The following is a 27,967-nucleotide window of genomic DNA, read 5'->3' as shown; positions in this document are numbered from 1 at the left end:
ACTAGCAAATCTTAATTCAACTTAATTTTTATTGAGGGAAGTGAGGGGTAAACCGGAAACTGATGGAGCTCCCGCTGTGTGTCAGCCACTGTAGATTTCAAAGGATTCTTGTTTATCTCCAGCTACCAAGTAGGTGACTTGGATAGTCTTGGGACAGAGGAGTTGGGAGAGTTGAAATTAGGCCCTAGTTTCTACATAAGTGACACGGAAATCCTCTGCACGAGTCAAGTGAAGCTAGACCTCAAGTTTATTAATGCCTCGGGTTCTTGCTGCTGGCTCTGGGAAGAGTCTGAGCACGCATAGCAGACTGGTCCCAGACATGGTGACAGGGACTAATCTTAAACGCCCCCCTCGTTGGTCCTAGTAACCACAAAGAGCGGAAACGGGGGCGAAGACAGGAGTTGGAGGGAACGCCCACGCGGAGGCTGCCGGGAAGTGCAAAGTGCAAAGGCGGCGGGGCCGTGGGGACTGGACTGGAGAAGGGCGGGTTCTCAGAGTTAAAATTGAGAGTGAGCGGGACCGGAGGGGCGGGGCGTCATGTAGGCGGGGCTGAGGCGAGGCCCCGGCGGCCATCTTGAGCCCCGTCTTTTACTTCGGGTCGCTTCTTCTGGTCGCTCAGCCGCGGGAGGTAAGACTGGGTCCGGTTAGAGGCCTGGACATTGTCAGCCCTCCTGCGGCTGCAGCTGCGGCGGCGGCACGGCTAGGCCTGATCGGGGCGGACGCTGAGGCCTGCGGTGCAGATATCCGCAGGCACGAGCGCAGAGACGGCGACCCTGGGCCCTGAGCGCCACCATCCATGACAGGAGGCCAGGGACCTTTTCCCGTGACGCGAAGCCTTGCGCCTAATCCCCTTTTCTTCTCTGAGCCTCCAACCTAGTGTAACTCGGGGCGCTCGGGCGTGCCACATCCCGGGGGAAGCTCCCGTTTACCTACTGCCCGCTACATTTGCACAGCTTTTTCCTGTTCACAAAGACTTCCCTAGATCCGCAGCCACCGCGCGAACATGTGAAGTAGATGTGTACGCATTGTAAGGAGGGAGCGGGCCTCAGCGCGTTCCTACCGCCCACCGGCGCCTGGTTCAGGGGAATGTGGACCTGCTGCTCTAGGCAGCGTCCACGTCGGGGCACGACCCAGTGGCGCGGTCAGGAGCACTCACCTCGTGGTGCCGAGGGGAACCCGTGTCTTCGGAGTTTGGCGAAATCTGTTCGGGTCGTAAAATGCTCTCAGAGCGCTGTGGGGGACTGGAAGTCATTTCTGATGGGGTCATCAGGGAAATGGGATTGAGCGCACCTGGAAGGAGGGCATTCAGGTTGCAGGAAAAATAATAGCTCATGTTTGTGTGTGTGGTAGAAGCAGCGTTCTAAGCACTACGTGAATTAACTCATTCCCAGAGCAGCCCTATCAAATATGTATTACTGTATCCCCATTTTGCAGATGGGCAAATGAGGCATATAGATGAGCTTGTCCAGTGTCATGTAGTAATAAGTGGTGAAGTCAGACTTTGAACCTGGAGCGTCTGGCCCCAGAACCTGCTTTGAAACCATTGTACCGTGGCATTGAGTAAAGCCACGCGATAGCAACATCCAGGCCATCCCAGAATTATGCATAGTTGAGTTTAACTAACATAATAGGGAGTGAGACCAGAAAAATAATGTGGGACCAAATTATAGACCATATTTAGAACCATTGGTGTTTGGCGTTTGTAGATGCCATATTTTAAAAAAAAAAATTTTTTTCCCCAGAGTTTAATGGAAATCCTTACGTGGGCAAGCCATGTGAATTTTTATGAAGGAAAAGAGACCCAGCCTAGGCAACATGGCAAAACCTCCTCTACAAAAAATTACCCGGGCATGGTGGTGCCACCTGTGGTCCCAGCTACCCTGGAGGCTGAGGCAGGAGGATCACCTGAGCTCGGGGGCCGAGATGATTGCAAGTGAGCTGAGATCAGGCCACTGCACTCCAATCTGGGCCACAGAGTTTGACCCTCTCTGGGAAAAAAAAAAAAAAAAAGACTATGCTTACACACAGGTGGAATATGACTATATGGAGTTTTATTCATTCTTACATTTCAGTGATCCTGCATGGTTTTAATTTTGACATTTTAATGGCATTAAACTTGAAGAAAAGTGTACAATTAACATGGTCTTCCATTTCAGCGACTTTCTGGTTCTCAGCTACTGGCCTAACAGCGAAGGGGATTAGCAGTCTCCACCTGCAGCATGCCAGGGGGTGGTCAGGCAGTTCTCATCTGCTAATTGTGAGCTGGCGAACTGTGTTTTCACATATGACTAATGGATACTCAACACTACTGAAATACACACTTAGGAATGGTTAAGATAGTAAATTTTATGTATGTGTTTTTATCACAGTTTTAAAAATATTAAATAAAAATGACTAACAATTCCATGTAGGCCATATTAGGCTGCAGATGAGCTGTTTATAGGGATCTGTTGACCAGTAAATTAAGTGGATTAAAACCCTAGGCTTTCATGTAGGATTGATCGTAGTGGGATGTTTTCGAAAGAAAGGGAGAGGCTAAGTTTAATTTCTTATATATAATTAGGATGATGGCAGTGGGAATTCAAAAAGAAGGTAACTTTGAGGCATCTCAAATGTGGATTAGGCAAGATAGGCATGAGTCTGGAAAAGGGAGGCAATGAAAAGAATGGTTTGAAGGTGAGATGTAGAAGCTTAATTTTAGGCTTGGTAAGTTTTAATAGCTGGTCACATGTCTTGGTAGAAAAGTCCAGCAAGACATTTCATTATGGGTACTAATGCTTGAGAAAGATTGGTTGCAGAGATGCAGATTTAGATTATTTCACCCAGAAAATGTAGTTGAAATTTAGGGAATGGGGTTTAGGGAAAGAGTGAAGAAAAGGGAGGTGGGAGGAGACAGTGAAAGGGAAGAAGCCAGATCCTGAGTTTTCACTTAGAAGAGGGTTTGAACAGCACAGTGGTGGTCAACAGCCAGTTACTGGAACTGTAGTTCGTTGGTTTTGGGAACACTTGTCTAGGATGTTAAGAGCCAGTGGACTAGGACACCCTGGAAATGAAGAAACATCGAAATCCAAGGAATCAGAGAATGGGAATGAAAAACACATGTAGAGATATATGGAAAACTTGAGACACAGGGAAGAAGGATAAAAATAGAACTCAGATTTCTGGAGGTGGATGACATTTAACTTCAATAAGTAAAGAGCCCTGTCTCTACCGGAAAAAAAAAAAAAAAAAGTATTCCAGTGTGGTGTGGACCTGTAATCCTAGCTGCTCAGGAGACTGAGGTAGGAGATCACACTTGAAGCTTGGAGTTCTAGGTTACACTGAGTCATGATTATGCAACTGTACTACAACCTGGGCCACACAGCTAAGACCTTGTGTCCAAAAACTAAAAATGAAAAATAAAGGGAAGAACAATAAGGTTTGGCCTTTAGGGGAATGGATGTATTATGCCCTGAGAGACCCTTTCTTCTCCAAAGAATGTTGATGTTCACTAACATTTGGGAAAAATTATGTAACTCCCACTGGCACTGTGAAATTGTTTTTCTGTTTTCGTTGTTGTTTGTTATTTGGGGGGGGAAGGAGGAAGGGTGTTGTTTGGTTTTTTGGTATTCCACCCTACTCTGTCACCCTATTTCTCCCACAAAATCTGTTCTAGAACCTAAATATATATTTGTTATAGAGCCTAAATGAAACCTATCAGACAAGTGACATATATACTATGTGAGTTTCCATGTAAATTTTTCTTACTGAATATCAGTCACTTAATCGTTCATAAGCCCAGTTTTCTTACACATCCTTTCCAGTCACCCTAGTAGTCCTTCAGTCCTCATCTCTTCCCTCCTTTTTTATCCCCATGTTACAAATTCGACTTACAACTAGGCCAGATAGATCCATCTTCCTCTGCTTACCTAGCCCCGACTCTTGTTTTCTTCACTCAGCAGTTGGCTACATCTCATCCTTCAAAATTACACTTGAAAACTTTGTTTACTGATTTAAATAGATAAAAAACTTTCATAGTACTTTTACTTCAACAGATGGTTTTGACCAAGTACCACCAAGCCTTATGGCAAAATAGGTATTAAGGTGGCCTGTGGCAAATAATTAGGTTATGGGAAATTGAGGTAATTAGATTAAGTGGTGATGTGGTATCCCATCAGGGTGTACAGTCACCTACCTCAAAAGAAGAAAATATCTATTGAGAATGCTTGTGTATATATAAGCTCTGTATAATCTTTCCTGTGAAAAGTGTATCCCATTTGTAAACCATTGGTCTTTTTTTCAGAATCGTTTACCATTTGGTACAAGCAAAAAGCAATCAGCAGTTGGACAGGTAATTTTATTGTTTATATGTTACTCTGAACATTGAATGAAAATACCACTAATAGCTTGTTTTAAAACATGCTATTTTTCACTTAGAAAAATTCTATTGAAAAATATAACCACCCATTATAACATATCAGATATTATAGTACATCACAGTATTTCATATCTAGTTCTTAGTTTAAGTCATATTTCTTTTTAAGCCTGACATATTTTTTTGATTTGTAATTAAAGGTAGTTTCTAAACTGGGTGGGTAGAAAAAAATACTTTAAAAGCTTTGTTTTTTAAAAAATATTCTACCAACTTTTAAAAAGTGTTTTAACCTTGTTTCTTCTGGCCAAATGAAAAGCATTTGGTTTTGAATTTTAAGAGCAGAGAAAACTGACAACTTAAGGTTTATTAAAATAGGCGAATAGCAAAGATATAGACTCCTGTGTACCAGATACGTGCTCAGTGTACCATCGTTTGCAAAATGGATATAGTCCTTTCTAAGTTTAAGTAAATCTGGTTTCCTTGTGGAATAATGGAGCAAATAAATTTTATTTGTTAGTCTTATATGTATGTATTAATATATTAAAATTAGTGTGTATCTCTGTAAGTTCATTATTTGAGATAGGATTGTTAACAGTAGCTAAAGTTAATTTTCAGTAGCATCTCATGGGAGTTTATTATTTAAGAATTAATCTTTTATAGATTAAAAGCATAAAACTGAGCAAATAGTAATTTCTTTGTATACAATTGTAATATAATTCTATAGAATCAGTTATCTTACAGTGTCTTTTTTTAAAAAAAAAGAGTATTTAAAGAACTTCTAGAGAGTCAGGACAGCATAGCGGTTAAGAGTAGGGCCTCTGATGTCAGACTTCCTGGGTTCAAATCCCAGTCTTCCAAATAAAACTATTTGGGTTTATTGAAGACGTTAAAGATAAGATTGAAACTAATTTTTTAAAGTATTTTATAAAGACATTTCCTGAATTAGCTTTTTAAGATTATTGATATATATCTTTGAAAGAGTAATCCTAAAGCTCCAGCTGACTGGCATGTAGTAGTGCATTTCACTGAGAAGATCGCCAGAGTGGTAATACCTATTCCTGATATCTAAAGCTTTTTCTTCAATATGTAGGACTTACTGCCTTATATTCTAATACAGTGCTTCTAGCAATAGGAAGGGAATCTTTCTTTGAGAGGTACATGTCAGGATCAGTGTGGTTTCCCTTTGCTTAATAGGCATTTATGATAAAGATGAGTTTTCCAACTTTTTTCTTATATTTATCATTAAAAGCAATAAAATATGTCATTTTACATGTCAGTTTAAAATTATTTTTACATGAAAAATTTAAAAGATTTGTTGGACAGAAAAGAAGTTAAAAGACTTATATATTACTGGTTTGTTTTAAAAGGAGAAATAAATGTTGATCTTAAAGTTTCATATCACCTTCTCTTAAAAATTCGTGGGATGAGTAATTGGATCTGGTTTAATATCTAGAAAAATGTGTATCACACCGTAAGTGTTCAGTAATGTTATATATTATTATTACCAAAATCATTATCACTTCATCTTTCTTCCATTTTAAAATCAACTATAATCAGTCATACCAATTCCTTGACTACTTTATTGCAGTTGATAGGCAGACTGTTAACAATTTTTAACCTTCTAAACTAAGGTAATTAATTGGTAACTTAACTTATGTATTTTCTGCCTCTTTTAAAAAGAATTTGGGGCAGTCCACCACAACAAAAAAACTTGTTAATAAATTAGTAATGATATACCAAAGTATGAAAGCTTTTAAAAGTGAGTAACACGTGTAAATGCATGTATAAGAGTTAATCAGTTTCTTAATATTATTTACTGGAGAAAAATGTGAAAAAAATTCTAAGTAGAAAATAGTTGTATGTTCACATAATTTATCTGAAGGCAGTTAGTTTTTTGTTTTTGTTTTTTTTTTTTTTTTGAGACGGAGTCTCGCTGTGTCTCCCAGGCTGGAGTGCAGTGGCGTGATCTCGGCTCACTGCAAGCTCCGCCTCCCGGGTTCACGCCATTCTCACGCCTCAGCCTGCCAAGTAGCTGGAACTACAGGCGCCCGCCACCACGCCCGGCTAGTTTTTTGTATTTTTAGTAGAGACGGGGTTTCACCATGTTAGCCAGGATAGTCTCGATCTCCTGACCTCGTGATCCACCCGCCTCGGCCTCCCAAAGTGCTGGGATTACAGGCTTGAGCCACCGCGCCCGGCCGAAGGCAGTTAGTTTTATCTCAAGTTTTTCAGGAACTAATTCTCTGGAAATTAATAAAGAAATTACTCTTTACTAATAGGAGAAGAATGGCATTGAAGCAGATTTCCAGCAACAAGTGCTTTGGGGGATTGCAGAAAGTTTTTGAACATGACAGGTAACTATTAAGAAGATATAATTTTAGATAACCTCTCATTCTGTTGGATTATTTTGTTCTATTTTAAAACAAGTCTTTATCTAGATATCATAGTACCTCATTTTACTTTTAAACTTGCTTGCTCTCTTTCTGTGGTTATCAGTTTGACAATTTTACCAGACTTAATTAGCTGTGGATATGATTGTGTGAGGTAGAGCCTTAATAGAGAAGTATCTTCAAGCTTTGACTTGATGCTTTTCTGAAACTTTATGAAAATGTTTATGTTGCCAGTAAAAATTCTGAAAACATTTTCTTTGCGGATTTCTAAGTGTAGGAAAAATACCTGGACTTCTTGAGGAAGATGGCACACTAAACACATGCATTTGCTTCTGCTGCCTCCAAAACTCTGACTAACAGTAAAAGTAAAGAGATGAAGCACTCACACATGCATACATATGCCTATAAAGGCATAAAGAAGCAGGAGACAGGAGCTAAGGATAACATTTTAGAAGCAGGAATACAAATGGAGAGGTAGTACCTGACAGTAAAACCTAGAAAGCTAAATTCTAAACATCAGCAAGAAAAAGCTTTGAAATGACACAATTTATATAAAGCCATAGTAATTGGAGGCACCAGGGACACCTGAAAATAAGGATACAAGTTGAGCTTAGAAAAAGGAAGATTAATTGAAAGTCTGTTTTTAAAAGGAGATAGATCTGAGAGTGTCCCAGTTTTATGCACTGCCTCTTCCTAACTCTGGAGAAAGATTGGAGGTATGTTCTCTAGAGACAGTAAACTGTTTGTATTGGGGAATATCAGACACAATTAGTGGGAGTTGTGATACTGCAAATAGATTAAATAAAAGTTTGCACACTGAGTTTCTTCCACTAGCTTTCAAAATTTGGGGAGTTAGTCTTATATCCTTTAGAAGAATTTCCTTGTGGGGAGTTTGAGTAACCCAAAGGAAGAGATTTCAAGATACTGAGATTTGCCAACAAAGTAATCTAACCAGACCTTACAGTAAAGCAATGGTTGACAATTCCACTTGTAGGCACAGTGCTTTCAACTAGATTTTTAGTGTTTCACTCTTAAATAGCAGTGGGCAGCTAAAGATCACTAGACATTTGTATAAAGTCTTTAATTTGATATGAACTGTTCTTCATATAAAAGGCATAAAAGATATTGACCTCTGACTTTATAGGATGCTATTAAAAATATTCAAGTACATGACCAGGTGTGGTGGCTTATGCCTATAATCCCAACACTTTGGGAGGCCGAGGCAGGCAGATCACCTGAGGTCAGGAGTTCGAGACCAGCCTGGCCAACATGGTGAAACCCTGTATCTACTAAAAAAAAAAAAAAAAAAAAAATACAAAAATTAGCCAGGCATGGTGATGCACACCTGTAATCCCAGCTACTCAGGAGGCTGAGGCAGGAGAATTACTTGAATCTGGGAGGCAAAGGTTGCAGTGAGCTGAGATGGCACCACTGCACTCCAGCCTGGGCGACAAGAGCGAACCTCTGTCTCAAAAAATAAAATAAAATAAATAAATCCTCAAGTACAAAAAAGCCCAGACATTTAAATTTTGATAGTAGAAATGACAATACTCAATAGAAGGGTTAGTTGAACATTCTAGAAAGTGAAATAAGATAAAAGCAATAAATCAGAAAGGACAAGAAAACTAGAGGACTAGTTCAAAAATCCAACATTAAAAATTAGGAATTTTGGAAAATAGAACAGAAATAGAGGTATAGATGTAAATAATAAAGAAATAATTCAAGAATTCCCAGAACTGAAGTTGCCAGATTTAAAAAGTTGTCTAGTACAATGGATGAAAATAGATCTACACCAACAACATTGTAAAGTTTTAGAGCGTTGGGAACAAAGAAAATTCTCAAACATTGAGATAAAGAGAAAGTAGATTAAGAATCTTCAAAGGTTTAGGTCAGCTCAACGGTATTACTAGAAGCAAGAAGGCAGAGCAGCAGTGCTTTCAGGATTCTGAAGGCTAACTTCTGTATCCAATCATGTTGTCAGTTAAGTGAAAGTAGAATGAAGATGTTTTCATCTATGAAAGGTCTCAAAGTGTATTTCCCGTGCAATTTGGAAGCAACTGAATAATATGCTTCACCAAAATGAGGGACTAAAGCAAGATAGCTGAAGACATAAAATCCAAGAAAACAGATCAGAAGAGAAAGAATTTCCAGATGAGAGGGGCCATATTAAGGCAGCAACTAGAAAGCAGCAGGTCAAAAGTTGGAGATATGGTAGCCAGCAATTACATGCAGCCATTTACATCAAATTAGCTAATTAATAAAACTTCAGTCCCACTAGCCACATTTCAGGTGCTCAGTAGTCACATGACTAGAAGCTGTTGTACTGGACAATACATAAATAGAACATTTTTATTAATATCACTGTAGAAAGTTCTGTTTGGCAGTACTGGTCTGAAGAGATATTTTTAATGTAGATGAAATTGATAGAACTGACTCTATTAGAGAGAAAATTTATGAAACCCATCAGGATTGGGGGAGTTTGGTATTGAATTAGTAATACATATAGAGTGACCACACCAATCTCTGTGCATGAGATTGTATTCTTTTGGTAATTAAGTGGCATCTTAATGACATGATAGGGACAGAGGTTTCAGATTACTTGATAATCCTGTTTTTTGTTTTTTTTTTTCTTTTTTTTTTTTTTTTTTTTTTTTTTTTTTTTTTTTTTTTTTTGAGACGGAGTCTCGCTCTGTCACCCAGGCTGGAGTGCAGTGGCCGGATCTCAGTTCACTGCAAGCTCCGCCTCCCGGGTTCACGCCATTCTCCTGCCTCAGCCTCCCGAGTAGCTGGGACTACAGGCGCCCGCCACCTCGCCCGGCTAGTTTTTTGTATTTTTTAGTAGAGACGGGGTTTCACCGTGTTAACCAGGATGGTCTCGATCTCCTGACCTCGTGATCCGCCCGTCTCGGCCTCCCAAAGTGCTGGGATTACAGGCTTGAGCCACCGCGCCCGGCCTTTTTTTTTCTTTTACATAAGTGTTAATCATACCACTGTTGAACATACTTTAGACCTGATTTATTCCACAACTGCTTGAGGAAGGTCTTCTTTTAAAAATGTTATTGTAATAACAACACTTAACATGAAATATACCCTCTTAACAAATTTTTAAGTGTGCAAGAAAGGTCGTAAGGCACCAACTATCCTGTAACAAGATTATGCTGTCTCTTGATTTTGCATATTGATAACATCTCTGCTTTGAATATGGATTTGATATGGTAATCTATGAAAGTAAATGTTTCAACTTCCCTAACAAAAGTTGAAAACCTAAAAACAACTGTCAGAATTTTTTTGTGCCATCAGTCATCAACAAGAAAAGTTGCTTAGAATAATGTGGAAAAAGAAAATCACCAATATGCAGAGAATGGAAGGGAGCATACAGAAAACTTCTCATGATGGAGCCTTTAGTCTATTCCTAACAAGGAAAGACAACCAGTAACAAAAAGGAGAGAATTACTAGCTCAATGAAAACAAAAAAAATTGAAAGAAGAAGGAAAGGAATTCTAATATAGTACATGGCTCATCTCTGAATAGCATTTATAACTTCTTAATATTGATTAACCAAAATTATATATGATAGGAAAGTGGAAGGAGAAATGTAGGGGCGTGCAGAGAGCAAAGACAGGGAGGTGAAAGTTAAGTAAAATCCTTCTCTAATGGGAAGTCAATAGACAATAACTAAAAACTGAAAAATCTAGAAGCAGTAATAAAGTCATATTATTTAGATAGAGACATAAATACCAGAAAAATCAGCTAAAAGAGGTAAATTAATTATCTCTGGAATATGGCAAATGAGAAGGTTGGGGCAGGGAAAAACTAGTTTTTCATAACAAAGTTTGTGGAAGTATTTACTATTTACAGTTACAGTTTACTTTAAACTGTTTAGTACATATAACTTTGATTAAAAAGATAGGTGTTTACTCTGAAGTAGTAAGAGTTTACTTCCATTTATATGATGTTTTAAATAAAGCCATGAGGGATCATTGTTGCATAAATTACTGTTTACTGGAAAAATGCCTGTGGCTTTCATCAAAATTGTCTTTTCTAGATTGTGATAAAATATTAGTGATGAAAGAGGGAATTAAGGATGTGTTGCATTTTAGTGCACATGAACAAATATGTAAGATCTCAAGAATTCATTTTTTTATAAAAGATGATTTGTTATTTCGTACATTTCTTTAGAAACAAACTATTTTTTAATAAGTGCCACAATGAATTACATTTATTTTTTCACTTATTTTGCCCAAAATGACAGTGCCATCCAAAGTATGGGCTCAGGTTGGTTTAGATCAGTATGCTCAATTGACCACATTCTTTCTTTAAAGGACAAGTATATTCCTTAAATGTTGGTGGAACCACTTATTTTGAACATTAAATAACTTATTTTGGACCTTTACTATATATCTTACTTTTTATATAGTACAAAATTATTTTGTTTCTGTATTGATTAATGAGGAGCATTAATATTTTGTCGTTGTTTCTGTTAAAACTAGTGTTGAACTGAACTGCAAAATGAAATTTGCTGTCTACTTACCACCAAAGGCAGAAACTGAAAAGTGCCCTGCACTGTATTGGCTCTCGGGTAAGTATTATGCATTTGAGTTTTATAGAGTCGTTTCTATTTTCTTTTTCACTGGCTTACCTTACCCTTTTATTTTGACTTGGTAGGCTTTTTGAGCTATTTATGAAAGACTTTAAGGGCCTGTTGTAGTCTACTCTGTTACTTTATCCTCAGAATAATTTCCAACCTACTGAATTACACTTATTTCACTTATTACACTTTTTCCAATAGACCAAGAAATTTAGCAGGTAATGTAAAGTTCTGTACTCAGCAAGGGCTTAGACAACTTATTTACTTAATTTGTACCTACCCAAGCATTTCTGGAGTTTATAGAGACTTTACTAGTCCGTTAGAACAGTATTAGGTGAAATCAGGACACCAAGATACTCTAATTAGAAATCAGCTATTGTAAGAAGTCAAATAACTTCATACAGTGTTCTCTAAAATATTTTAATTGTACTCCATAGAGCTTCTCTGACAACCTGGAAAGTCACAAAAGAACCCTAAGGCTTCTCTTAATCAGTGTTTCCTATTAAATACTGTAGAATAGATTGTGAAGAGTAAGATTTTGACACCTGCAGTTTTGAAACCTCTATGCTAACTTTTCTTTCACAAAACGTTGGTACTTCATCTTTAGAAGCAAACATTATGAGGAGAGAATCCTAGCAACTAAATTGTGTCACAGAGTACTATTTTAATTTTGTTTCCTTCAAATTGGTTCCTGTAACTTTGATTTAACAAATCCTCCCTCATGTGTGTTTCATCAAGGACAAGTCCCAAATACCAGTCTTTGAAAATGATAATAAATATTTCATCTTAAAGGGTAAAGATTAAGTACATCTCTGACTTTAACTCAAGAAAACATTTTTGTGATTGAAGAGCACTGATTGCTAGAAGAGCATTAGGTATTGCCAAAAGCAAGAGCAACAAAATTAGTTATTTAATTGTCTTAGAAAACGTAATATTGTATAGCTAACAATGATCTTAGAAATCATGTAATCCCTAGAAAGAAAATGAAGCCCAGAGAAGCTAAATATTGTCCAGGGTCACACAGTAATACGGAGTTGAACAAGTTTTCTGACTCACAGTCCAGAGCTGTATTTAGTTTTTTCTCCTGTTGTTTTTGCATTTTGTTTCTGATGAGGGCTAGTATAGTCATATCTCTTGGCTAAATAATAACCAGATCAGAAGCACTGAGGCATTGTGTCATAGGTACTCTAATAATAGGGCTCTAAGTTCTAACTAAAATTGAATCTAGCAAGACATATCTGAGCTTTACAAGTATAAAATACAGAATTTTTGTTTGTTTACATCAAATGACAAGACAGTTTCCTTAGTGAGATGCTGAAGATAGACCTTGGAAATTAAGGCTTGATTTTCTGAGTAAAGGTCAGATTGCCTGACCAGTGCACATGAGAAATGGTGACAAAAGAATTTCAGAAAGTTTACTTCCCAGTAAGTCTAAGGAAAACAATGACAGAAAGATTACACAATTATTATATTGCTAAAATAAAGAAATTAGCTGAAATCAAAACAGCCAAACTGAAATCTTAAAAGATAGTTCGTGTGTAGTGATTTGTATCTTTCTCAAGTGAAGGTGACCATTGAAACAGCCCTTTACTAGCTGTGTACCCAATAGAATTGAAAACATGTCCACACAAAAACTTGCACATGAATGTTCATAGCACACTAAAATAGCCAAAAAGTATAAACAAACCAAATCTCTCTCAACTGGTGAAATGATAAATAAAATCGATGGCTAGTTCATTCCTCACCATTCTCATATCATTGTAGTATTAGATACCTATAGTAAAAGAATTAAGTCATCTCCTCTATCTTATGACTGAAAAGCATAGAGCTAGGAAAAATAACAGAAACTTCTAAAAACTGAGGCTAAAACTCAATTTAAGGATGGCATATGGTCACCATTACTCTTTTTTTAGTTCAGTGAAGAATACAAAGATGATCAAGCTAAATTTTGTTGCTGAGAACTATCTGTATATAAAAAAAAAATTGTATTATGAGGACCATCATATTTGCTTATTTACTGTGAATATTTATGTTTTGGTGCAGGAATAGTGTGATGTTTAATTAGCATATTTGATAACACTTCACTGGGGTTGTTTTAATATTGGGCATATGCACTATATTGTCAATCTACAGTTTGAAAATTTCTGAATTCCCAAACACTGCTGGTCCAAAGGATTTTAGTAATTGAAACTTTAGTAAGTGGTTTATTTATTTTTTATTTATTTATTTATTTTGAGATGGAGTCTTGCTCTGTTGCCCAGGCTGGAGTGCAATGGCACGATCTCGGCTCACTGCAAGCTCCGCCTCCGGGTTGACTCCATTCTTCTGCCTCAGCTTCCCAAGTAGCTAGGACTACAGGCGTCCGCCACCACACCCGGCTAATTTTTTTGTACTTTTAGTAGAGATGCAGTTTCACTGTGTTAGCCAGGATGGTCTCGATCCCCTGACCTCGTGATCCACCTACCTCAGCCTCCCAAAGTGCTGCGATTACAGGCGTGAGCCACCATGCCCGGCCAATAAGTGATTTTAAAAGGACAGTTATGGGATCACTTAAGCTAACACAGTTCTTAGGTTAATACTATTACAAATTTTGTCAAAAAGTGAATTTTAGTGTCTTACTCAAAATTATTTCTAAAGCAAAAAAATATTTTTAATGATATCAAGTGAGCTTGTTTTCCTGCATTATAAAAAGTTTAAAGCTTATAAACCATTCACAATATAGCATGAGATAATTTATTTTTAATAATTTCAACTTTTATTTTAGATTAAGGGGGTACAAGTGCAGGTTTGATATATGAGCATATTGCGTGACATGGAGGTTTGCTGAATGATTCCATCACCCAAGTAGTGAACATAGTACTTAATTGGTAGTTTTTCAGCCTTTGTCTGTCTCCCTCTCCCCCTGCTCTAATAGTCCCCAATGCTAATGGTACACATCTTTATGTCCATGTGTGCCCAATAACAATATTTTTTATCTTCAGGTTTAACTTGCACAGAACAAAATTTTATATCAAAATCTGGTTATCATCAAGCTGCTTCAGAACATGGTCTTGTTGTCATTGCTCCAGATACCAGCCCTCGTAAGTGTTTGTGGTCCAGATATCCTTTATAAAAATCTAAATATTTAAGAGTGTTATAAGTGGTATGATATATACATTATACAATTTGTTTTATATTTTTGCTGTTATCTCTATTAACCTTTCAAGTGGCATCGTGACTCCAAAATACCATGTTATACATTTTCCTCAAGTTTTACTCATGACATGGCTCTTATGAAAGAGGATAGTTTTGCTACTCCCATTGTACAGATTAAGATACTTCAAAGCAGAGATTAAGCAACTCAATTCATATGTCATACTGGTACTACTGTCAAAATACTAATGTGTAATGCAGAGGAAATTATTTTTCTATTCCAGAGGTATAATGTCTTGTTGCATGATAATTACATCTTTTTTCATCTCTATTAACATCAACCATACAGTTAAACAAGTATTAGTTTTAGTATAAATGATTTGAATATTTACGTTAGAGAAATGAAAGTATCAAATATGTGAGAACTCAATGCATCAGACAGTTAAAACTTGTTTTATGACTCTAGAAGTTTCAGGAAATAGAATTTAAATGGCAGTAAAACTAGGGAAGTTATATGGCTGGCCTGGCAAGTACTATATTTCCTTTCACAGGCTATATTATACAAAAACAAGGTGTATCTGGTTAGAAATATAATAACAGATTTAATTCAAAATAGCATCAAAAACATAAAATACCAAGGAATAAACTTGAAAAATAGAAAGATATATAAAAAGGAAACTGTAAAATTTTGTTATCATAAATGAAGACTTTAATAAATGGGAAAATGCTGTGTTTCTAGATGGATAAAATGAATCTTAAGACAAGGTCATGTCTTCAAATTTCGTGTTACTGTAATTCTATTCAAAATCCCAATGGTTGATTTTTAACCACATGCAAGTATATAAAATAAAATGTAACAAGTTAAAAAGAAACATAAGAAAATTCCAGTGGAGGTTGGATAGATAGGGAAATGTGATGGAATGAGTCCATTAACAAAGCGTATTAGAAAACATTTTCAGTTCAAGATAGTGAGTTGAGCACAAGCATCTCCCTCCCCACTCCTTTGTAAAGAGAATTTAAAAAGTGCTGGTAGTGAGAGAGGGTCATCAGGGAAGGGATCACAACACATGTCTGAAAGATAAAAAGAAGATATCAGTCCTTTTGACAGGTAAACCAGAGTAAGGAAGCATATGTTCAAAGTACATAAGAAAGAAACTTCATCAACAAAGAAAGTTAGTTTGCCTTACCTTGGCAGCTGAATACTCCAGCTTGGAAGGTCATTTCTTACCTCATTGGCCAGAACGAGTCACATGGTCCCATTCAAGAGCAAGAGGAGCAGGAAGTATAATCCTATCATGTACTCCAAAAGGCAGAGAGCTCACAACATTTGGTGAACAGTTCCCATGCAAATGGACTTGCAGCTTGATCCAAAAGTGTGTTATTAAACATGGGCCATTACTACAGAGCAGATGAAACCACAAGATTGTTTCTTGTTATAGGTGGCTGCAATATTAAAGGAGAAGATGAAAGCTGGGACTTTGGCACTGGTGCTGGATTTTATGTTGATGCTACTGAAGATCTTTGGAAAACCAACTACAGAATGTACTCTTATGTCACGGAGGAGGTAATTTAATTTGTATTGTAATTATTAACTGATGACTGCCAAGAGTTTGATTTTGAACACAGAGTCCTTACAATCCTGAGGATTTTAAACTAGGGTATAAAAGTTATTAGTAAGAATTCCAAAGTTTACTAGTACTATAGTCCTATTTACTGCAATTTAAATTAACAGTAAGTACAATTAAAGGATTTAATCATTATATATTGAGACCTGTTTATACTACCCAGAATAACCAAGAAAATGGTGTATGAAAAAAACCTTTAATTTGCCTGGCAGCCGGTTCATTTGGATGTATTTTATAGTGATAAGCCAAGGCTTAGTTAGAAAACATAAGTGGTAAAACGTTACTTCTATTAATAATATTTGTATGCTGTTTATGCATTTTCTAAATTTTATATGATCTTCATTGTTAATATGTATACCATAAAAACTTAGAAACAATAATGTAAGTTTTTAATTACCCATAATTCTGTTACACCCCCAAAACACTTACGTTTTGATATATTCCAGACTGTTTCTATGACTAGTTTTCACATAATTCTAAACTTTATTTTGTTCTTTTTATAAGTTATATCTAAAAATATTTTCCAGTGTTCTAATTTTAATAATTGCATAATATTCTGTCATATGCCATAATTTACTTTTTCCTCTTATAGGATATTTATGGTTTTGTATCTATTTTTACCCTAATAAATATGACTGCATTGATTATCTTTGTGAATATCTCCCTAAGGACTTTTCCTGAGAATATATTCCAAAAAGTGAAATTACTAGGTCAAAACTTAAGAACATTTTAAAGGTTCTTTCTGCTTCACCTTCCTAAAGTGTTTTCTAAGAAATCTGTACAATATATTTCCCAGAGATATATTAGTAACCATGGTCTACCTGAGGATTTAGTTTTGTTTTATTTTCATTGTTGCTAGTTCAAACCATTGTAAGATTATGATTTGGCAGTATTGATTGTGTAATTATTTTATATAACTTTGAAAATATCTGAACTTATTTTCTTTGATATCTTTTGTCACACTATTATATTTTTTCTAGCTTCCCCAACTCATAAATGCCAATTTTCCAGTGGATCCCCAAAGGATGTCTGTTTTTGGCCACTCCATGGGAGGCCATGGAGCTCTGATCTGTGCTTTAAAAAATCCTGGAAAATACAAAGTAAGGTTATCTAAACTTCTAGTGATAAATATTTCTCTTGAATATTAGGAACCTTCAAAGAGTAAAATTATAATATTGTTAGTATTGGAACTAAACTTTCTAGTGTTGAGAACTTTGGGGTGTTTGATGGGTGGGTATTTAATTTGACCATAGAGTATAAGCTACAGAATCAGAAGCATAGGAATTCAGCAAGAGTGCCTTCTTTTTGGCCTACTAAAAGTATTATAAAATGTAGCTTCTCCTTTCATTGTTTTTATTCCAACTGTAGTTTGGAACACACTTTTTTACCCTAAAGGTTATTATTACTGATTAATGTTACAGTGGCAGGATCTATCATTTATATTCTTACCAGGAATATCTTTGTAAAGTTGACTTTGATTTTCTGAGGTAAATGATATGATTTGTAGAAACTTAAGAATTCTGTTCTTAATGCCTCTAATGAAAATTGAAATGCAGCTTGATTAAAAAACATCACTCTCAGCCTTTCCCAGAGTCAAATCTGAATTAACTACCATATGTAGTGTGTCATACTGTGCAGAACAGCATGTTACAAGAGTTGAATAAGGAACTGTTAAAGCAACTAGCATCTTAAAATTTCTTCTGCCTTTAAATTTGCAGGGCTATTCATGCCCTTAAGATTGGTTTAATTCATTTCCTCCTCTTAGGAAGAACTTCTTGATTATTTTAGGTGTGCTACTGAGAAATGAAAATATTTCTCATAGCAGTTTCTTGCTGTGGCATCAAATATTTTGTTTTTGGTACGCTTTATTATGAAGTTTTACTAATTCATGGCATGACAGTGGACTTTCTAAGTAAGCATTTTTATTTCCATTTTTAAGGCAGTCTATTTATCATGTCTGAGGTAGAAAAGCAAACTTAGTTGATTTTTTTGTCCTTTAAAAAAGCTAGTAGATACCACTAAACATTTACATTGATGAGTACTCTGAAGTTGAGAGATCCCATCTCTGCATCTCATCCAGCGAAAAAGAACATTGTATAGAACACAGAGGTGTATTAAAAATTCTGTCATATTGGAAGGCATTGCTCACTGCTTTGTTGATACTGTTTAAGAGAAATCATGTGTCAGATTTAGTAACATGTTCACTAAGGTAAGCATGAACTGTTTTATATTACTATAGATTAATTTTCAGTGCTAAAAAAGCAGAAACACTGAACATAGACTTCTGTTTGTATCTTAATTAAATTACAATGTATTGTTTTGCATTATTTTAGCAACTATATTTATTAGCTCTCTTAATAGAATACACAAAAGATGTATTATGGAAAGGCCTGCAATCTAAGCCAGCAATATATCAAAAGGAAAATTGTTCACAGGGTTTTCGTGGCAAGTCAGAATTTTTAAGCAAGTTGCAAGTAAATTCTATATTTTTAAGTAAGTTGCAAATATCTATTCATATTTAATTTAGCAAAATATAACTTGTTTTTAAATTTCTTTTGTTTCTGAAGTCTGTGTCAGCATTTGCTCCAATTTGCAACCCTGTACTCTGTCCCTGGGGCAAAAAAGCCTTTAGTGGATATTTGGGAACAGATCAAAGTAAATGGAAGGTAGGTACTGAATGGCTATCTTAATACTCATTAAGTTTCAAGTTTGTTTAAAAGGCTGGACATATCACAGACGTTATATTCCTACCCTGCTCAAGTTAGGGCTCTAGAGCTGAGACAACTTAGCAAAAGATATATATATGTATATATATATGTCAACAAAAAACCCTACTTTCTAATTGTATTGAATCATGGCAGATATTCTGGGGCTACATTTTTTTTCTACTAATGGTTAATTTATATTTTTATTTCTCAATTAACATAACTTCTAAATTAACATAACCAAAAAAATACCACATATTACAGGTTGAGCATCCCTAATCTAAAAATTCAAAATGCTACAATGAGTATTTCCTTGGAGCATGAGCTTTAAGCATCATGTAGATACTCAAAACGTTTCAGATTTTGGAGCATTTCTGATTTTGGATTTTTGGATTAGGGATGTTCAACCTGTGTTACTAAATTTGGACTTGCCTCTTACTAATTTTATGCTCAGTTATGTAATAGAAGCAAAGAAGCCTGGCTTTTTAAATTACTTTGTGTATTTTTTTTTCAAAATTCAGCATTTCAGATCTCAATTTTAAATTCCAGACATAAGAGTCTTTAAAAATAGATACTTTGTTATGTCATTTATGTGAATATTCTCACAGCAAGATTACTTTTTCAAGCGTGCAAACAGGTGCTTTCAAGTGGAAATAAAAATGACCCTTTTACCTGAGAACCATTTTACTCTTATGCAGAAATGGGCCATTTACAAATTCCACCAAGAGTTTGAATACTTTGCAAATGAACTCATCATCATGTGCATTGTTAATAAGCAGAAAATACTGGAATGGATAAAAAAATACAACTTGTTTGTCTTAAAGTATTTAAAGTATAGTTCTGTGTTCAGGGTTCATTCCTACATGAACCCTTATTTTATTTAAGGATGATTACTGAAATTCTAACAAATTTTATTTAAGGATGATTACTGAAATTCAAACTAAATAAAGGGTTCATCCTTTAGTAACTAGATTACAGTTTTGTTTAGGCTTGAATTTTTATTACATTTGAAGAATGCTAGAAATGATTTAGGATTAGGTTCTTTGAGAAATGACATTGTATATACATCAGTGTTTTGAGTCTTCATCAGATGCAAAGTCTATGCTAAGTTCTGAGCTGTTTTGTCATGAAAATGGTGACCCTTTCACATCTACCAGGGGCTTATGGTCTAACAGAAGAACTGGGTAAAAGACCAACTAACTGGAGGGAGAAGGTGAGAGGTAGAGGTACAGGTGACCTAAAAAGGAATCTAGATAATGTACTTTTCTCCAAGTGACAGTACATTTTACTGTCTTAATTATGTTGTGTTTAAGGTATTATTTAATTTACGATTGAAATCAGAAAACCATGTAGAATTATGAAATCATAGAATTTAGAAGAAGTCAGACCCCACTCTTTTAAGATGAAAGGAAATAGAGTCTTCAAAAGCAGGATACTTAGAAGACAAATCTTTTCATGGTCATTTGTCTTGGTCAATGTATAAAAGTTGTGGTTAATGAATATATATGAATAATTAAGAATATTTCAAGGTGGATGATAAAACATAAAATTGTAACTAGTGGCAGCTCCTCAGATAATAAATTTGAGATGACGTTGATATGATTCAGATTATTCATACCAGGTCTTTCCGAAAGCTTATGTAGATAGCAGAGGTTTGGTGCTGTTCAACAGCAAAAAAGAAGGCTGAATGTATTTATGTCTGGAGTTAGAGCCATAAAGAAGAGACATTAAAAAAAAAAAAAAAAGATTATCTGAAATAGAGAATATTTGGAAAAAGATCATGGAGTTAGAAGCAGCTTCTAATTTCCAATTTGTGGAAGGAGTTATGAAGAAAAAAAATCATGTTCTTACTAGAGTCAAGAGGAGATTAAGAATATTAAAGGTTTAGAAGGAAAAAGGCCATTTTGTGAAGAATGCCTGAGATATGGGATTCTTGCCACTAGTCTAGGACTGCTTGAAAGTAGGGAAGAGACTATTATTAGAAAATAGAATTCCAAAGACCTTGTAAATAAAAGCCTGGCAAGTCAGGTTTTGAACCAACTTAAAAGCATATTTCTGATTTAATCAGCCTAAGAGCTTAAATAACTTTAAATTTCTGTTTGATACTAGTATAGTATTTCATGAAGAATATCTTTGAATTTATTTTTCAATGTTACTTCTCTTTTTACAGGCATATGATGCTACCTATCTTGTGAAATCCTATCCAGGATCTCAGCTGGACATACTAATTGATCAAGGAAAAGATGACCAGTTTCTTTTAGATGGACAGTTACTCCCTGATAACTTCATAGCTGCCTGTACAGAAAAGAAAATCCCTGTTGTTTTTCGATTACAAGAGGCAAGTATTAGGAAACTTTAGCTTGATCTAGATAATGTAACTATGAAAAATTAGGATTCTGTGGTATTTTCTTAACTTTATTTTAGAATATAAAATGCTACTTCTAGTAAGTTTTTAATTATATTCAGACACTTGAAGTGAAAGCCTGCCTATAAAATTAATTATATCTAACACTAAATTTGATAGAAATAGGAAAGCTTTTGGCAGTGAAAAATATTGTTTTCCATCAAACCAGTAAATAACAAGATGTTTAATGCTTGAATGATGATTAATCTTCAACATTAGCGCATACATCTTTCTTTACACAGATACCTTTGCTGCAGTAGTAGTAAAGGACAAACATCTACCCCTATTACTCCTTATTTTAGTCTACATTACTACATATTTTAGTCTCAGAAGTTAAGTATTATTTATCACACATGTGCTTTATATTATTTGACTTGCATACTAATCTATACGTTGTGCTACTTGGTATTTCTAGTTGTTTAAGAATAATTGCTGAATCCCAATGGGCTTGCAAGTTTTTTTTAACTAAAATATTTTTGATCGTCCACTACTCACCTAATTCTATATTTGCTACTATAGTCCTAATTAAGGAAATTCTGCTTTTATTTTTAAGAAAAATTCATAAGCTTCAGAATATAATTTAAAATATTTTAGAGTGAAAAATGAACACTGAAAATTATACATGATCATGATTTTTAAATAAAATTTTATCCATGTTTAAGGATAATGTGTCAGGCACATTGATCTAAAATATAATTATGATGGTAAATGTTCAAATAAATCTAGATTTGTGTAATGTGGTACATTACAGTTTGTAAAATGCTTTCACAGCATTAACTCATTGTTAATTCTTACACCACCAAATGAGATATCATTTCTTTCCTGTCCATATGTTTTACAAATGAGGAGACAGGCTCAGAGAAGTAACCTGCTTATCTAAGGTCACATAGCTAGTAAGTGGTGGAACCAGGACTGGAACTAAGGCTATTTGACTGCAAATACTGTCCTCCTGTCATTTATCAAGCCATTTTCAGGCAGCATGATGTGCTCCTGAGGAGCAAAGGAATGGAATTAGAGCTAGCACAAGGAGAAATTGTGCATCTGAGCAGTCTTCCTGTTTACAGAGATATTTTGCACATGTGAAATAAATAAATAAATATATAAATATATATATATATATATATATATAGTGTGAGAAAATGTCAAAAACTAATACATTATATATACCTTGTTGTCTCTTAGTGTCCATCCTGGAGTAATAGAACTTTGTTTCAGATTTATTTGAACATTTACCATCACAATTAAATTTTAGGTCAACAACCAGCCTTGAGAAATCCAAATACCAATTTGACTATAAATATAGTAATACGTTTAACTGCAGTAACTATAGCTATAAGTGCATACCAAACCATGTTTTTTCCAAATGACCTTAATTTCTTGGCAGTACCCGTGTTGGATACCTAATTTGCTTCCCCAAAGACTGTGCCCAAAATTTCTGTTGTTTCTACAATGTTTCTGCCTGCCGACAAAGTCTGAAAATCTCTCAAGTTTGTTATGAAAACAGCAGAATCAGAACATGATGACATTCTTGGAGGGAAAAATAAGTCAACTTATTTGTTTCTAAAATGCCTGTATCCCAAGCAACTAGAACACATAGTTGGCTATACTTAATGAGGAGGAGTCAAGACGAACCATTCAATTCTTCTAAAAAGTAAGAAAGTATTCAAAGCACCAGAGTCACAATCTTGAATTCAGGTGCAGTTTGCTATTCACTTTACTTCCAGCATGATCAGGTTGAGAGTGAACTACACAGCTTGAAGCAGATTTCCTTTAGATTCGTTGTAATTGAATCAACAACTGAATGAACATGCCTAAGTAGTGGCTCCAGAGAGTCTACTTTCAGATTTTCTCACCAGCTTTGACCCAAGATTACCTTGGGTCCGAGAGTTTTATCACCTACTTTATCATTTGATTACAAGTATTGTATAACTGTATTTTCTTGTGGGATAGAAGCTGTGAAAAATAAGCTGAAAATAATAGGGGATATATATAAATAAATGATCTGAGAAGAAAGAAAGTAATTACAATCATGCACATGATTTACCCAATTACATTCCTTTACCTCTTTTTAATGGTGTTAAATGCTCACAAATTATATTTATACTCTGTCGAATGTCAAAAAAAAATTTTAGAGGGAGGGGTTAGTGCATTGGGGATGCTATTTGGTTATTATTATTGGGGATACTTATTTGGGGATAACTTATTTGATTGTTGGAATTATTTCTCTAGTTCCATTCCTTTGCTCCTCAGGAGCACATCATGCTGCCTGAAAATGACTTGATAAATGACAGCAGGACAGTATTTGCAGTCAAATAGCCTTAGTTCCAGTCCTGGTTCCACACTTACTAGCTATGTGACCATAGATACTTATTTGGCTATTTACATAATTTTTTCTTTTTCGATTTTGGCTTCAGGCAATCTAAATTTAAAAAAAATACCAGATAACAGAATTCTGATATCTAGTGTACAGAGATCAAATCTTAGTCTGAAAAAGAAGGGCCTAGTATGTCTTATCTTTAGTTACTGGAGTTACACTATGAAGAAGTTTCCAGAAACAGTATTCTCTTTTTGTGGAATAGAAGGAGAGGCTATACTACCTCCTTAAGGCTCAGGACCTTTTTGAAGATTGAGAGGCTGTTTTAGCCTCTGCATCAGCCTGTTGGAGAAGAGTAAGAACATGACAGAGAATCCCAGAAATGTAGAGATCTCTCATTCATCTCTGTATCCAATGCTTATTTAGCATAGTTATCTAGCACAGAGACTCTCAATACTTGTTAAATGAATACAGTGCAAAATCTTCCTCCTTATACACTGAAGAGATTTAATAACCTGGGGATTCTTATCCAAGCTTTTCTAGTTGGGTCTGGAAAATATATAAGAAAACACTGCCTGTTAGGATAAACATCCATCATAGCTGCTGGAGCACTGCTTCCTTTTTGAGAGTTGAGTGAAGAATGAAAGAACGAAATGTGTTCATTTATTTTTATACTCCAGGAGTCAGAGTTTTGCTACCAAGGATTTTCCATTTAAAGTGTGAGGTAGAGGAGAAAAGGCCCCTTCAAGTGTCACTAAACATAGGCATTTGCACAAGCTGCTTAACATATCATACCAACTCATTCGTCAAAGAATTTAATTAAAGAAGCCATCCCCATTTAATAAGACTGATAAACAGAATCCCTAGTCAGGGATGATACAATTAGCTCAAATTGTATAACTTTAGCAGGATACCAATAGTTCAAATGTGTTCTATTGCCTTTTTGTTGATATTTTTAAAAATTCTTGAGCCCTCAATGGCAGGCATCTTCTTCTTTCTCATATAGGTGAATCTTTATCATTATGGAGCTTATGGTCATTTGTTTTGGATTTTAGATGTCTTGTCTTGCAGTATATTCCTGGGTTTACCTTGGGACTTCTCTAATAATAATGATGGCTATTCATATGTGTCTGATGGCTCTTAACACACAAGAAACTAAGGATAAAAATATGGCATACTCAGTCACATTGGAACTTGGTCACACATGTCTTTTGAGGTATCTGTTTCCCTGCATCTGTACCCATTTTCTATCAGATCCATCTTTTGATCTGTGAAAAATGGCAGATAATACTTCGTACATTTTACAGGTTTTGTGACCTAAAACTCCAGGCCTGTTTAACTTCTTTTTTTTTTTTTTTTTTTTTTTTTTTTGAGACGGAGTCTCACTCTGTCACCCAGGCTGGAGTGCAGTGGCCGGATCTCAGCTCACTGCAAGCTCCGCCTCCCGGGTTCACACCATTCTCCTGCCTCAGCCTCCCGAGTAGCTGGGACTACAGGCGCCCGCCGCCTCGCCCGGCTAGTTTTTTGTATTTTTAGTAGAGACGGGGTTTCACCATGTTAGCCAGGATGGTCTCGATCTCCTGACCTCGTGATCCGCCCGTCTCGGCCTCCCAAAGTGCTGGGATTACAGGCTTGAGCCACCGCGCCCGGCCTTAACTTCTTAATAATTCAAGAATTATATGGAGCGAAAATGCTTTTCTTTACATTTCCTTTTTATATAGGAAACTGTAATTTAGCTCTAAATTTAACTAGCCAGCTGGGACTAGTCTAATCATTGAGAGACATGACACCAAGTAATTACGAGGCTCAGCTTTAATCTTGACAACATTCCTGTCACATTCACTTCCATGATAGAAGACAGATTGCTTTAGAAGACTTAAGTTACCTTGATCTTAAACTAGAACTTTTAATTAACTGCTATTCCCAAGATAAACATTTAATACCTCTCTGGAAGGGAGAGATTGAGAACATTTACTGATTCATCAAAACCTTGGGGATTTGCCTTGTTCTCTGAAGCGTCAGTGATATTTTTATTAGCTCTATTTTTATTTCTTAGGTGCTTAGAAAAATTCCCATTTTTTCCCATCAGTGACCATTCACTAGTTCAAAACTGGAAAAAAAAAATCTTTGTTAGACTTTCATTTCTTTCAGTATATTCAACTTTGTATTTTAATTGTAGATAGAGATAAATTATCTGGTGTTTGATACCCTTAGAAAGTTCTTCCCACCTGGAGTGTAAATTAGTTTAACCGTTGTAGAAGATAGTGTGGTGATTCCTCAGACCTGGAGGCAGAAATGCCATTTGACCCAGCAATCCTATTACTAGGTATCTATCCAAAGGAATATAAATCATTCTGTTATAAAGATACATGCACACGTATGTTCACTGCAGTACTATTCAATACTATTCAATAGCAAAGACATGGAATCAACCCAAACACCCATCAACGATAGACTGGATAAAGAAAATGTGGTACATATACACCATGGAATACTATGCAGCCATAAAAAGGAATGAGATCATGTCCTTTGCAGGGACATGGATGGAGTTGGAAGCCATTATCCTTAACAAACTAATGCAGGAATAGAAAACCAAATACCAGGCCGGGCGTGGTGGCTCACGCCTATAATCCCAGCACTTTGGGAGGCTGAGGTAGGCGGATCACGGGGTCAGAAGATCGAGACCATCCTGGCTAAGACGGTGAAACCCCGTCTCTACTAAAAATACAAAAAAAAATTAGCTGGGCATGGTGGCATACACCTGTAGTCCCAGCTACTCAGGAGGCTGAGGCAGCAGAATCACTTACACCCGGGATGTGGAGGTTGCAGTGAGCCAAGATCATGCACTCCAGCATGGGTGACAGAGCAAGACTCCATCTCAAAAAACAAACAAACAAAAAAAAAAACACTAGATGCCCTCACTTATAAGCGGGAGCTGAATGATGAGAACACATGGATATATGGAGGGCAACAACACACACTGGGGCCTGCCAAAGGGCGTTGGGAGTTGGGGAGAGCATCAGGAAGAATAGCTAATGGATGCTCAGCTTAATACCTAGGTGATGGCTTGATCTGAGCAGCAAACCACCATGGCACACATTTACTTATGTAAATGCATATCCAGCACATGTACCCCTGAACTTAAAAGTTGAACAACAGCAACAAAAAAATAATGAAAATTCTTACCACCTTAATACTTTATTATTATTTTTTTTTTTTTGGAAGACTATTTTTTAACTTATACTCAGAAGAGGTGTCAGAGTCACCAGAAAGGGATTATTTCTTCATTTACCTACAACAGTGGTTTTAAATGACTGGATAGATAGAAATCTCTTTCAACTTAACTGCTTAGCACATTACATTTTTCTCAGTTTCATGTAGTTTTCCAAAGGTTTACTGACTTTTTACCTAATTTGATATATTGCTAAGGGATGTCAGCACTTACTGAATTATTCCTTTCTCCTCAAATAAAGATATGACATGCATTTACTGTATAGGAGGAATTCTTAACATGATTTATGATGGCTGATGTTTGACTTCCCAACAATGATAGAACATTTGGGCATTTTTGTGTTCTTTTTCTATATTGTTTGTGTGCTTATTTTGTATTTTAATAGTCACTGACTTATTGATGTGCTGCATTTGTGAATTGAAATGTCTTGCCCATGTTTCTAAGGTCTCTAAATCCTGATTCTTTTCATCTTGGTTGATATGATAGTGTCTACTCTACATATTTAATGTACTCTACAGTGTTGATATGACATGTCTACTCTGCATATTTAATTAATGTGTTACTTCCTCTCTTTACATATTAATGGCAGCATTTAGAAGTTAGGCTATGTTTAGAAGCTAGGCAGAGTGTTTAGTTTTCCTTCGTATTTTTGCTGCTCTTTTAATGTACAGTGAAAATGTTAAAGTACAAATATGATAACCTTGATTTAATTTTAAACGTTCCTCATACTTCCCTTAATGTTATGACTATTTGTAAGCAAATTAAATGATCTTAGAGATATATTTAATGTTCCTAATATTGATGTTTCTGAATGGTAGATAAATGTCTTATCATCTCTTTGTCTTCTAGGGTTATGATCATAGCTACTACTTCATTGCAACCTTTATTACTGACCACATCAGACATCATGCTAAATACCTGAATGCATGAAAAACTCCAAATAAGAGAATCTCTTCAGGATTATAAAAGTAAAATGCAACTGTATTGCTGAGCAAAAAAAAAAAAAAAAAAAAGTTCAAAATCATTGGATTTTGTAATGCTAAAAGGGCTTTATTCTATAGTTGAATCACCTCTGAATAAAGATATAAAACCTACTTCTGATGTTAAAAGTTATTTTACAAGTGTTCACATAGGAAATCTTTAATGCTCTATAGCTTTGTCAGTGTCGTTTGGAAATTCTTGTATTAATCCCAGGTCATAGAATATGAATGTAATCCTATTTG

The 27,967-nt window shown here is 35.7% G+C and overlaps 1 protein-coding gene across 3 annotated transcripts; it reads left to right on the top strand.

The window, feature by feature from the left end:
* The first annotated feature begins 28 nt into the window (after positions 1-28).
* ESD (esterase D) lies at positions 29-27,838 on the top strand. 3 transcript variants are annotated; one of them, XM_015120908.3, is made up of 10 exons: positions 29-129; positions 4,283-4,330; positions 6,634-6,708; positions 11,235-11,323; positions 14,314-14,412; positions 15,904-16,028; positions 17,070-17,189; positions 18,657-18,755; positions 20,965-21,132; positions 27,594-27,838. In XM_015120908.3, exons 3-10 carry the CDS (start codon positions 6,641-6,643, stop codon positions 27,672-27,674), a joined length of 849 nt encoding a protein of 282 aa, XP_014976394.1. In that variant the 5' UTR covers positions 29-129; positions 4,283-4,330; positions 6,634-6,640; the 3' UTR covers positions 27,675-27,838.
* Positions 27,839-27,967: the final 129 nt, after the last annotated feature.

The sequence above is a fragment of the Macaca mulatta genome, chromosome 17 (assembly GCF_049350105.2).
Source record: "Macaca mulatta isolate MMU2019108-1 chromosome 17, T2T-MMU8v2.0, whole genome shotgun sequence".
Taxonomy (NCBI): domain Eukaryota; kingdom Metazoa; phylum Chordata; class Mammalia; order Primates; family Cercopithecidae; genus Macaca; species Macaca mulatta.
The sequence above is the reverse complement of the archived record's forward strand: the minus strand, read 5'-3'. Positions and strand labels throughout refer to the sequence as shown.

Bases quoted from the DNA above. Each gene is read 5' to 3' on its own strand.
- ESD (XM_015120908.3), top strand. From the start codon at position 6,641: ATGGCATTGAAGCAGATTTCCAGCAACAAGTGCTTTGGGGGATTGCAG. The intron at 11,324-14,313 runs GTAAGTATTATG...TTTTATCTTCAG, and splicing joins TGCACTGTATTGGCTCTCGG to GTTTAACTTGCACAGAACAA. The intron at 21,133-27,593 runs GCAAGTATTAGG...TTTGTCTTCTAG, and splicing joins TTGTTTTTCGATTACAAGAG to GGTTATGATCATAGCTACTA.